General features: G+C 36.6%; 1 protein-coding gene across 1 annotated transcript in view; it reads left to right on the top strand.

The window, feature by feature from the left end:
* The window catches only part of SLC4A10 (solute carrier family 4 member 10), a 236,428-nt gene that overhangs the window by 197,126 nt on the left and 25,880 nt on the right, over positions 1–13,422 (top strand). Inside the window, exons 18-20 of the mRNA XM_052663982.1 lie at positions 1,414–1,527; positions 2,527–2,688; positions 12,906–13,157. Of these exons, the coding sequence (XP_052519942.1) occupies positions 1,414–1,527; positions 2,527–2,688; positions 12,906–13,157 (528 nt within the window). The remainder of the gene's footprint in view (positions 1–1,413; positions 1,528–2,526; positions 2,689–12,905; positions 13,158–13,422) is intronic.

Genomic DNA, 13,422 nt, shown 5'->3' with positions numbered 1-13,422 from the left:
GGGACAAAAGAGAGAGCAATTACTGTCATTAAAGGGGCCACTAAAAGGCTTTTGTGTGACTGAGCTGCCATATTTGGAGCGAGGTGTGGTGAGGTGGGGAAGAGGAAGCATTCTGTGAGACTGGAGCTGGGAGTGCAGATTGCCTCCAGGCTTATCTCCTAACTTCAAATCCCAGAGATAAACTCCCACTTTCCGACTTTCATTTTTGGAACTCAAAAGCACACGCTGCATTACTGATTGTCACTTTCTTGCCCAGTGAACAGTGGGAACTATTCCAGCCTGACAGACACCTCATAGGAGCCACTGTTACATTTTGTAATTGGGAAAGCCCCTGCAAGACTCATTGGAACACTATCCCCTTTTTCATTTTTGAAGTGTCAGTCCCTCCCCCTAACCCACCACGTTTGCATCTGCATATTTGGAAAAGAAAGTAAACAGAGAAACAGCTTAGTTCAATATTTAACACTGCAAAGTAACACCTATAAGGCCTGACTCAGCCAAAAAAGGACTACGGAAGGAAGGGAGGGAGAGAGAAGAAAAGAAAGAAGAGAAACAAGAAAACAAGCTTTTGAGAGATGAGCTAAAATTTGTGATGAAAATTCTACTCTGGGAAAATGTTTTAAGAACTGTTTGAGAGAAGCTTTTTTTTTTTTGTTACCTCTTCCTTCCCTAAGTTGGAAGATTCATTTCTTTCCTCCAAAAGCTTAATTTGATTAATATAGAATTGATTTTTTTTTATTAAACTCCTGAATTTTGTATGTGTTTGTGTGTGTGACATAAAGGCATCCTAATAAAAGCCAGATCTTACTGAACATTGTTTAAGGATTTTGCTCAAAGAACACTTTATAAATGAGAAATAGAATAACTTTAAAATTTACTTACTCTGTTGTGCACATTACCTGCTGCTATACTTATATCTCAGATAAACTATTATGATACTTCAATAAAAACAGATTTTATTTTATAGTGTTTGGGGTTTATCATATTCAAGTGTTACCTGTGTGAGACAGAGTATTAAAATTTAGCCAAATTCTCTGCATGCAGTGTTATTCTGTATTTTGAATATTCACACACTGGAATTCATAATAAATTTAGATTTTTATCATCATCACTGGTGTGCATGTACCATGCATGATTCCCATAATAAACTTAGATTTTAAATAAATACTGAAAACAGCACAATCAGCATTGTAGCTATTCCATAATGCCTCATTTTGAAAAGGTTGAGTGTATATTTATCTTAATGACAGAGGTACATAAATATAAACATGACAAAATTAACAGTAATATTATAGTATGTATACAATGTAATATTATGATATCATGTCATAAAGTGTGATTCTAGATTATATTCCTGAGTATTCCTCACTATTTATAGTTCCTTCAAGTGACAAGTGTTTTAATTATCTTTAGGTTCGATCCATAGTGAGCGACTTTGCTGTCTTTCTTACGATCCTATGTATGGTTTTAATTGACTATGCCATTGGGATCCCGTCTCCAAAACTACAAGTACCAAGTGTTTTCAAGGTGAAGTTATCATAATATTTACTATTTCTCCATCTCTGTAGGTCTAATTTTTATTCAGATGATGGCTATAAACCTACCACTTGGGATTTTCATGAAAATATAAAGAATATTGATTAATATAACAGAAAATAAAATGCCCACAGCCCAACTACAATTTTGGTCTAATATTAAAAAATAAATAGTAATCACAGAAATAGAGACCTGGAAGCCACTTGAAAAAGTTTCCTGTTAATTCTTCCAGTGGGAAAGTCTATATTCCTAAAAGATAAGGACACATTTTGAAAATAAGGGAAATGCATTTTCTTTTTGCAGAATTGCACAATGGATAGGGATTGGAAAACAAATAAAATTAGGTCTGGAATAGAGTTTAAACCACGTTACAGCTATGACCTTGGGCCAGTTACTTAATCTCTTTGAACCTGTTTTCTCGCCTATCAAACAGAGCTGGGGACTTCCTCAAAGAATTGTCAAAATGAATTCATTTGGGACTCATCTCAGGCACCAGCCATGTTTAGAACCCTTCCCTGAGTGTCTTTTGGCTGTTTTTACTTAGTGGCCTGGATACACATCTAAAATGAGTTATACACAGTTGTCAATGTGATATTTGTAAAAGTGAATGACTTTGCCAATCTAATAGCACATATGATAATGGTAATATGATTTTATTTAATGTTGATTAAGAACACAGATTTTTGAGCCAGTCTATCAGAGTTGAAATATTGTCTTCACCACTCACAAGCTTTGGGACCTTGAGAAATTTATTCTCTATGCCTGTTTCCTTGTCTGTGACTTCTTTAGACTGTTGTGAAGGAAAAAGTGAGTTGAAATATTTAAAACACTTAGAATGGTGCCTGGTACCATGTTTTGTGATATTGTTATTAAGTATAATTCACTTGGCATATCAGTTTATAATTAGGGCTTTCCTGGTATTATAAGACTTCATTTGATTAGATATTTATTAATCCAGTTAATAACTATGCATTCTTTAATTTTTCACAGCCCACAAGAGATGATCGTGGCTGGTTTGTTACCCCTTTAGGTCCAAATCCATGGTGGACAGTAATAGCTGCTATTATTCCAGCTTTACTTTGTACTATTCTAATTTTTATGGACCAACAGATTACAGCTGTCATTATCAACAGAAAAGAACATAAGCTAAAGGTATATTTTAGCATCTATTTTAATGTAAATCATTATGATTTAACAGATCAATTGATGTTTTTTATGTTTATTATGCTTTGTATTCTATATTATACTTTGTATTCTATAGTCATTTGCAGAGTGAAATATTAAAATTTTCAGATTTATAATTTTATTTTCTATATTCATGGTACTTTGTCTTACAATAAGCTTAAACTGATTATTAATTAATTTATTTATGGCACTTGGCTGAGCTCTAAATTCTAAAACCCTACCTCTAGGACTTAAAATTTAAAAATGTTGCCAAAGTTCTAGTGTTCTTTACCATGTTTAACACATTTTAATGAAGTGGTCTATTTTGGTGAAGTGTAGTTTTACCAATTTGTCTTACATCTGAGATTCTTCTATTTCTATATTTAACTCTAAGTATGTCTATTAGATTGCATTTATTTTGGAACAAATTACATCTTCAAATAATTCTCATTTTTCTTTAGTTATTTCTCCATCTATAATGTCTATGACATCAAAACCAAGTTATAAATGTTATAGTTTTTAAGTGACATCTTTGTTTAGTTTTACTGCAGATTTCAGTGATTTTCTTTTACAAAGAGAATAAATATAAATATATTTTATTTATTATATTCTGACCCTGCCATTTTGCAACTGTGAATAAAGTTGTTCATTGGTATGAGATATGTAATGGGAGCACTGTCATTTATAGGAATATATTAAGTTAAATTGAACCAACAAAATCACTGAATGGTTAAAAGTACTCTGAATCAAACCTTATAAAAATTAGAACACTCACAATGTTGTTTTTTCTGGTATCATGGGATAATAGTGAGCTATCATCATATATTCTTTAAATTCTAGGAAAAATTTTGTCAGAGCAACAGAAATTATACTTTATAGAATTTTTAAGTATGTACCTCAGGAAGATTTTAAAAACCTGATTGAACTATTTGATAGGAAGGAGAAGGAAATGGCAATCCATTCCAGTACTATTGCCTGGAAAATCCCATGGACAGAGGAGCTTGGTAGTCTACAGTCCATGGGGTCACAAAGAGTCAGACACAACTGAGCGACTTCACTAGTAATGACATAGTAAAACCTGATGACTTCACAAAAGTTAACAAAGGACTGAATGAACCAGAGAATATTCTTACAACTTTTATGGTTTCTATCTGAAAAATTACAGGTTTGAATCTTGTGTTTTCCGGGAGTAGGGAAAACCTTCCTCTCAAACTAATTATGAAAATAATTTGGTAAAATTATACATTATAAACAAAACAATTATATTTTCTCTCTTTCTGACTTCTCCAGAAATTTGAAACTCTTAGGTTTCCAGTATGGAGAAGGCAATGGCACCCCACTCCAGTACTCTTGCTTGGAAAATCTCACGGGCTGAGGAGCCTGGTAGGCTGCAGTCCATGGGGTCTCGAAGAGTCGGACACAACTGAATGACTTCACTTTCACTTTTCACTTTCATGCATTGGAGAAGGAAATGGCAACCCACTCCAGTGTTCTTGCCTAGAGAATCCCAGGGACGGGGGAGCCTGGTGGGCTGCCCGTCTACAGGGTCGCACAGAGTTGGACACGACTGAAGCGACTTAGCAGCAGCAGTAATGACATAAATATAAGAAACCAGTTATTTGCAATAAATCCTACTGAAAAGGAATTTTGTCTATTATATTGGGGAGAATGTGTATCTGTTTTAAAATAAAGAGCATTTTTTAATTCTGTTTTAAGAAAGTAACAAGAGTGCTCAAAACCTTTTTAAAAAAATGAGTTCATATTAACTTCTTGTTTTTGTCAAAGAACAATTTTAATTATTAAAGATATATTCTACAAAAATATCACAAGAAGTCTTAGGAACTAGACCAATGATGTGCTGGTACATGTTTAACAACCAGTTCTCTGTGTGTAAAAAAAAATACCCTGATTTATAATATTTGCTGATTTTCATGATGTGAATACTCCCATCATGGCCCATTTCAAGCTACCAAAGTGACATCAATTGGCAGGAAGAAAATTGAAAATTAAACAATTGGCTCTTATAAGTCTATATAGGTGGCTCCAAAATACTGCTGAACTACATTATTCAATATTAGAAACTTTGAATCATTTACAGCTCTCAAAATAAGAAATTCAGATTTCCAAGTTAGTAGTCAACTTATTTAATATCAATCATTCAAAAATATTTGATATTAAAATATCAGCCTTCTGCAAAAGCAAATACTGCCACAACCTAATTATTAAAGTTACAGAGGTAAATAATCTATAAAGCTGGTGTTAAGAACTTTATGTTGAACATTTTTAGTCTGCTATTCTCTAAGAAGTAGGAAAACATTTTTCCTAGACACCAGTTTATTTTTTAAAACTGAAAACATCTCCATTTTTCTCATCTCTATTTTTATTGTATACTGAAATATGTATTTTCATACTGCATATGTTGCATTTTTTTTTTGCATAAGAGCATTATCATGGTAATCTTCCCATGTCAACAGTATAGGCTGCATTATCCTTTTAATGGAAGTTTATATATTTCCTTGTATGACACGTGTTTTTAAATGAACTAAAAGACTCTTGTTTTAGAAAGAAAACTATATAATCATTGTTTCCCTTTCAGAAGAAGTTGTTTTTTTGTTTGTTTGTTTTTGCTTTTATAATTAGGCAGAAATATTACTAATTTCACTGAAAAATTCTCTTTGTATATTTGTGTTCCAAATATTAGTGGAATTATATTAAAACAGAATGTAGAAGTAAGTGAAGAATTGCCAAGGGTGATGTTACCTCTTTGACTGTCCTGTATGCTTGCCCTTTCCAAATCTCTCTACCTTATAATCACATAATGCTTGCTCTTTGTTCTTCCTGAGTCCGTGGTAGGCCCTTGACATTCACAGACTTTCCAAAGCTCCCGATCAATAAATGTACTATGTTATTCCACCTTTATATATCATGTAGAATAGCTAAATATAGTAAAGCATTCTTTAAGCTGTCCTTTCAATTACTTCTTTTCTAGAATTAAATGCTTTTGTCAAATTAAAGCATTTAATATTTTTGTCACTAAAATGAAGTTGAGACTATATTATTAAACTATATTATATTATTTGTACTTTACTTTTTATTGTACAAATTGCTGTTTAGTCGAAAGATGCCTATTTTACCCCTTAATAGCCTGGATTTAATAGACAGAGCAAATCTGGTTTAATCATAAAGCCAGATAAGGCTTTGCTGTATTGTCACAAGAAGAAGAGTTGGTCTTTTCTTGGCCATTATGAGTCTGAACACCCTCAATTTCCTTTGGATACGGATATTTTCAAAGTAAGTTCTGTCCAGTGAAGACATATTTTATCTACACTGAATATTTTTTTTTTTTTGCCTCTAACCTGTGTTCTCTAAGCTTCAGTATCATGTGGCATGCTGCTACTGATTTTCCTGTTAACAGCAAAAAAATCACTTTCTCAGAATGTTCTTTGCTCAGAGTAACGGTCTGTTCCATAACCGCTCTCCCCACCTGTTGCTTCCCTGAAATGTCTGCACAGCCTCTGGCTTTTACTTGAACCACATTGTCACAAAAAGACACCTGTTTCTTGATTATATCCCCAGACCACAAGTTAACCACATCATCAACTTTTGCTGATTCTCTTTTCTTATTTGGAAACCTGTTTTTGTCTTGATTGGAGCATTCCCTGAGATAGTTAGATGAATGACGATTTCTAGATGCTGTATCAAGCATCTGGTAGAGGTCATGTTATATATTTAAGTCGACATCACATGGCCAAGTCACCTAGAAATTTCATCATTTCATTCTTTATCTCTTCCAAACTTATGTTTTAGATCTTTTCACTTTTTCTTCCCTTCCATTACCAAAACCAGTTGCTGAGGTTTTTTCCCAGAGGAATTTTTTTATTTTAGAGGATTTTTCTCCTACTACTAAATTTTTTTTTTTTTGTCATTTTGTGTTACTACATATGCAATAAGTCTGTGTTTAGCTGAAGAGTCTAGTGCCAACTCACAGGGTAAGTGACTGACTCCTCCCTCAGAATGAAGAATTTCAAGACCCGCAAAACTTTAACTCACGACACCTCATGATCTTTAGGTCACTCAAAAGCATCAGAAGTTGCAAATGTAAAAAGTCGAGAATGCAAATTACCATTCATATTATATGTAGATGTAAATCCATACTCTCTCTAGCATTTCTCATTTGTTTGTTTCTACCCTAGAGAAGTAGAATAAACATTGGTTAACTGACTCCCTTTGAAAATCATGAAAATTTTCCACTTTTAAAAGAAATATATTCTCTAAAAGTGGGAAGCTACTGTCTTTCAGAAGAGAAAGTTTCTGTTAGGATATAACTGTGGGCTTTTCTTCATGTTTCTGCAGACAGCTCAGGCTTCTTTTGACATCATTTTTTAATAAACAGCAATACAATCCCAGATCACTGGAGTAAATGAATACATTTGCCACATTCATTTGGCACCACATTCTCTTGATGATCATGGCATTTGATATGTTCTTTTTTGCCCTCTTTGTCAGCCTGGTTCTTCATGTCAATCTATAGTCTCTTATGTGGTTAACTTGACAGATGCAGGAAATTGCTGCCAAGCTTGGAACGAATTTTTTCAGCAGTGGCATCTGGGCATCAGATGGTCCTCTTGGCTGGCCTCTTGTCTTGCTGCATGTTGGTTTCAGTGGGGTCTGGTGTAGCATCACCTGTTGCTAGCTCCCTTTTCCTCCCATATGTCCATTTCCCGTGTTTCGTGGATGAATGTGAGAATAGAAGCACTGATTCTGTCTTTATTTCAGAAAAAAAACTCTACAGAAATATGTTAGAAGGTACAGAGTTCTCTCTCTGACAAAGGGATACTTCCTTTTGGCTGGCATGCCTATCAGCTAATAATTTGGTTGCAGAGACCATGGTTTTGAAGACGTTTTAAATGGAAGGCAAGACGAAGGATGATGATTAATTAGTGGAAGTGCCAGAACTGCTTTATTTCCTTTGACTCACATTAAATTAAGCTGCTCCCATTGTTGTACAACATAATCAGGGGAAATTGTATTTTTGATTTTATTATCTGCTTGGACTTTACAAAGCTAGCTTTCTAAATTTAAAAAGGAAAGTATTCTCTTGGAAAGTGTTATTTTGTCTGCTTACTGCAGTCTAGCATCCCACAGTTTACATTTGTATCTTTTTTTTTTTTAACAGCAAGCAAGTGATTTTATTTTTTAAAAACTTATAATTTTGTTCTGGGGTATAGCCAACTAACAATGTTGTGATAGTTTCAGGTAAACAACGAAGGGATTCAGCCCTACATTCTCCTCCAAACTCCCCTCCCATCCAGGCTACCACGTCATATTTTTGAAACACTAAGACAAGAACTATAGGAAATGGTTGTCATGAAGAAGGCCTTCCTCCTATTCTTATGCCATAGGGAGCATATACCGTGGGAAAGACCGGGGTGTCCTGAAAGCATAAGCCTGACTCTCAAGTCCCCATGTCCTCTACCCTCCTCTCCTGTCTCTCTCTCAGCTGCTAGCACCTCTTCCATCCTCTCTTAGCAATACCACAGATTTGCAAAACAGCCCAGGGGCACCGTTTACATTGTACTGCCTCAGTGTCAAGGGCTCGAAGATCAGATCCTCTGCTGTCCTATGTTCTTCACACTGCACAGTTCCTAGGACAAGACTGGTCTAACTGCGAAAGACCGCCTTCTTCTTCTTCGGGACTAGAAATCTTTATTTAATTAATTAATTTATTATTTTGGACTGCGCTGGGTCTTCGTTGCTATCCAGGCTTTTCTCTCGTTGTGATGAGTGGGGGATACTCTAGTTGCAATGCACAGGCTGCTCACTGCGGTGGCCTCTCTTGTTGTGGAGCACAGGTTCTAGAGCACGGGGACTCAGTAGTTGCGACTCGCAGGCTCTAGAGAACAGGCTCAGTAGTTGTGGCATGTGGGCTTACTTGTCCCTCAGCGTGTGGGATCTTCCTCGACCAGGCATCGAACCCATGTCTCCTGCGTTGGCAGGAGGATTCTTTTCCACTGAGTCATAGGAAGCCCAATGGGACTAAAATTTGAGTTCTATCCTATGCAACTACATCTTCCAAGATGTTCTGCAAAAGGACTAGGGGACCAAAAGGACTAGGCTCTGGTGAAGCTTCTTATACTTTCTTGGTCATGCTGACACAAAGGTGTTTCCCTTCCCACCTTCCAGCTCTCTCCAGAACACCTCTCCAGAGTTATTAGCAGAAATCCTCTCCAGATTTATTAGCCAAAAAATTGTCTAAGGTCATATTCACAGGTGAAATTGAGTTTAGGCATTTGGGTGAACCTGGAGCATTACCGCAGCTAAGCTGACCCAAGGGAGAGTGCCACTGAATTGGTGACAGTGCAGGAGGAAAAAAGGTTCTTGTGTGGATATGTCTCAGTTTCTTTTCTCTGTCATCTCCTGCACGTTTATGATTTGGCACGGATAAGCAGAAAGGGAAGGAAGTACAACTGATTTTAAGGGTGTTTTTCTTAATAAAACAATGAAATAAAACAGCAGAAAGAAAACACTACCATCACAAATACACATCAAGTACTCAGTATGTTTTACCTTCAAGGCTATATTGGCTTTCAGATAAATTAGAAACTCTTGCAGCTTGGTAAAACTGCCTGTAAAAAAAGTCAAAATTACTCCTCTAGAATAATTAGTAATTTCTGCTCACATTCATAATAATAAATTTAAGTTATATTTATTTTAAAATTACACCTAAATTTGATTTTAAAAATGTTTCAGTTATGCATATTTCCTTTTAAAATTGTCAGTCTGTGATTTTTTGATTGCTTATTGTATGTTAATGATTGCACTAAAAATTGGGATATACTGAGAAATTATGTGATAAGTTTACCTGCCCTTAAGAAACATATACATATTTTTATTAAGGAGCCTTGAAACAAGTAAGTGCAAAAGAAGAAAGTTTTTGTTCAATTGTGAAAACATGATAGTCCCTAACATTTACTTGGTGCTTACTAATATATCAGACATCGTTCTAAATGATGTGAAAATCATTTGTATATTATTTAATTATCAGAACAACTCAGCACTATGTCTCTTGTCATCATCATCACCATTTTCAGATAGGGAAACAGAGGCACAAAAGTTTAGATGATTCGTCCAAGATCATTGCTTAAGCCAGCATTTGATTCCCAGCTGGATCATGGAAAGAGCAAAAGAATTCCAGAAGAACATCTATTTCTGCTTTATTGACCATGCCAAAGCCTTTGACTATGTGGATCACAATAAACTGTGGAAAATTCTGAAAGAGATGGGAATACCAGACCACCTGACCTGCCTCTTGAGAAACCTATATGCAGGTCAGGAAGCAACAGTTAAAACTGGACATGGAACAACAGACTGGTTCCAGATAGGGAAAGGAGTACATCAAGGCTGTATATTGTCACCCTGCTTATTTAACTTATATGCAGAGTACATCATGAGAAACACTGGGCTGGAAGAAGCACGAGCTGGAATCAAGATTGCCGGGGGAAATAACAATAACCTCATATATGCAGATGACACCACCCTTATGGCAGAAAGTGAAGAGGAACTAAAAAGCCTCTTGATGAAAGTGAAAGAGGAGAGTGAAAATGTTGGCTTCAAGCTCAACATTCAGAAAACGAAGATCATGGCATCTGGTCCCATCACTTCATGGGAAGTAGATGGGGAAACAGTGTCAGACTTTATTTTTGGGGGCTCCAAAATCACTGCAGATGGTGATTGCAGCCATGCAATTAAAAGACGCTTACTCCTTGGAAGGAAAGTTATGACCAACCTAGATAGGATATTCAAAAGCAGAGACATTACTTTGCCGACAAAGGTCTGTCTCAGTTCAGTTCAGTTCAGTCGCTCAGTTGTGTCTGACTCTTTGTGACCCCATGAACTGCAGCATGCCAGGCCTCCCTGTCCATCACCAACTCCCAAAGTTCACTCAAACTCATATCCGTCAAAACGGTGATGCCATCCAGCCATCTCATCCTCTGTCATCCCCTTTTCCTCCTTCCCCCAATCCCTCCCAGCATCAGAGTCTTTTCCAATGAGTCAACTCTTCGCATGAGGTGGCCAAAGTATTGGAGTTTCAGCTTCAACATCAATCCTTCCAAAGAACACCCAGGACTGATCTCCTTTAGAATGGACTGGTTGGATCTCCTTGCAGAGAAGACTCTCAAGAGTTCAAAAGCATCAATTCTTTGGCACTCAGCTTTCTTCACAGTCCAACTCTCACATCCATACATGACCACTGGAAAAACCATAGCCTTGACTAGATGGACCTTTGTTGGCAAAGTAATGTCTCTGCTTTTGAATATGCTATTTAGGTTAGTCATAACTTTTCTTCCAAGGAGTAAGCGTCTTCTAATTTCATGGCTGCAGTCACCATCTGCAGTGATTTTGGAGCCCCCCCCCCCCCCACCATAAAGTCTGACACTGTTTCCACTGTTTCTCCATCTATTTCCCATGAAGTGATGGGACCAGATGCCATGATCTTCGTTTTCTGAATGTTGAGCTTTAAGCCAATCTTTTTCACTCTCCACTTTCACTTTCATCAAGAGGCTTTTTAGCTCCTCTTCACTTTCTGCCATAAGGGTGGTATCATCTGCTTATCTGAGGTTATTGATATTTCTCCTGGCAATCTTGTTTCCAGCTTGTGCTTCTTCCAGCCTGTGTAGTCAATGGTTTTTCATGTGGTCATGTATGGATGTGAGAGTTGGACTGTGAAGAAAGCTGAGCGCTAAAGAGTTGATGCTTTTAAACTGTGGTGTTGGAGAAGACTCTTGAGAGTCCCTTGGACTGCAAGGAGATCCAACCAGTCTATTCTAAAGGAGATCAGTCCTGGGTGTTCTTTGGAAGGACTGATGCTAAAGCTGAAACTCCAATACTTTGGCCACGTCACACGAAGAGTTGACTCATTGGAAAAGACTCTGATGCTGGCAGGGATTGGGGGAAGGAGGGAAAGGGGACGACAGAGGTTGAGATGGCTGGATGGCATCACTGACTCGATGGACATGAGTTTGGGTGAACTCTGGGAGTTGGTGATGGACAGGGAGGCCTGGCATGCTGCAATTCATAGAGTTGCAAAGAGTCAGACATGACTGAGCGACTGAACTGAACTGAACTGAACCTGTCTCCAGAACTTAGACTCTTAACCATCTTATTATATTGCCTCTCGTGAAGTAGTCATTAAAAGTTGGAATAGAAAATAGCATTTGCTAACTCTTGGGCTTTACACTGTCAATTTCCTATGGGTGATGGTGACAGCACTGTTCCCCATCTTGTTTGTGTCCTCTAAGGACTCTTAGCCAATCAGTTTCCTCAAGGGAAGAATCTTCAGTTCTCCACACCTCTGCATGTCCCATGCATCCATTTTTCCTTATTTACATTTCCTATCTCATTCAAGAGAGCACTCAAGTTTGCAGCATCTGGAAGTCAGTGATGGAGTAGAATCATATAGGGGATAGAAAGCACAAAACTATCGTTTTAAGGAGAGGGCAAATTTTTCTAGTGCTGCAAGAGATGAGAACAAGATAGTTCTATGCTAGGATAAAAATGAGTATGTAAAAGGAAGTTTAGCTTCTATGATATTATTTTTCACAATAAAAGTCAACGAGACAAAAGAGGGTAAATGGAAAGGACTTAACAAGAGTTTATCCTTTCAGAGTTCTTAGCAAGAGGGCTTCCTGGATATTGTCAGGAAGTGGTGTCTAGTCACAACCAGGCCATTCTTAGCTCTACTGGGGACACAGTTGTTACTTTTGTTTTCTCAACCTAATGCCTGATATATAATTGATGCTCAATAATTTTTTGTATAAATTAATGATGAAAGACTTGAATTACAAATTAACCTGCCCATTTAAGGAACCAAAGTAAAGGGACTGTATTTGATAATGACTTTACCTATTCAGTAAAAATAGAATGGAAACTAGTGTACTAGTAAGCCAGAATTATATCTATTAAAATATGTAGAAGTCACTATAATCATAATTGCAGTAGGAACATCTGTAGCTTTTCTTTAAGTGGACTGTATATTTTGAGACTATTCTCTTTTTATCTTTAATTTATTTTGCATTTCAGAATCAGTTATGTAAGATTCAAAATAGTACCTCTTTTCTCTTCTTTACTGTTCTGTGGTGGTGGTGTCATTGGTATTTATGCCAAATTCAGGTAGAATGAGAATCCTGTTTTCTTTCTCTTAACAGAAAGGTTGTGGGTACCATCTGGATCTGTTAATGGTGGCTGTCATGCTGGGTGTGTGCTCCATCATGGGCCTGCCATGGTTTGTGGCTGCCACTGTCCTTTCTATCACTCATGTCAACAGCCTGAAACTGGAATCTGAATGTTCAGCTCCAGGAGAACAACCCAAATTTCTTGGCATTCGGGAGCAAAGAGTTACGGGGCTTATGATTTTCATTCTCATGGGCTCATCAGTCTTTATGACTAGTATTCTAAAGGTAATGAAATCTCCCTTTGTGAATCTGAGAGAAGGCAGAATATATATATTATTGTTTAAGAAATTTCATTTGAGTCTAAGCCATCAATTTGTAAATATTGTATGGCATGTGATGAAAGTGATGAATTTTTTTTTTTACCATGTTTATATAGCTTCTTACCGAGGGAAATTATGTGCTATATTTTAGAATCCTTAAGTATGTGGAAAATTTAATCTGGCAAAGTAAATTTGATGTATAAATTATTATTGTAATTTTGAAATGGTAA

Source organism: Budorcas taxicolor, chromosome 2 (genome assembly GCF_023091745.1).
Source record: "Budorcas taxicolor isolate Tak-1 chromosome 2, Takin1.1, whole genome shotgun sequence".
Lineage (NCBI taxonomy): Eukaryota > Metazoa > Chordata > Mammalia > Artiodactyla > Bovidae > Budorcas > Budorcas taxicolor.
The sequence above is the reverse complement of the archived record's forward strand: the minus strand, read 5'-3'. Positions and strand labels throughout refer to the sequence as shown.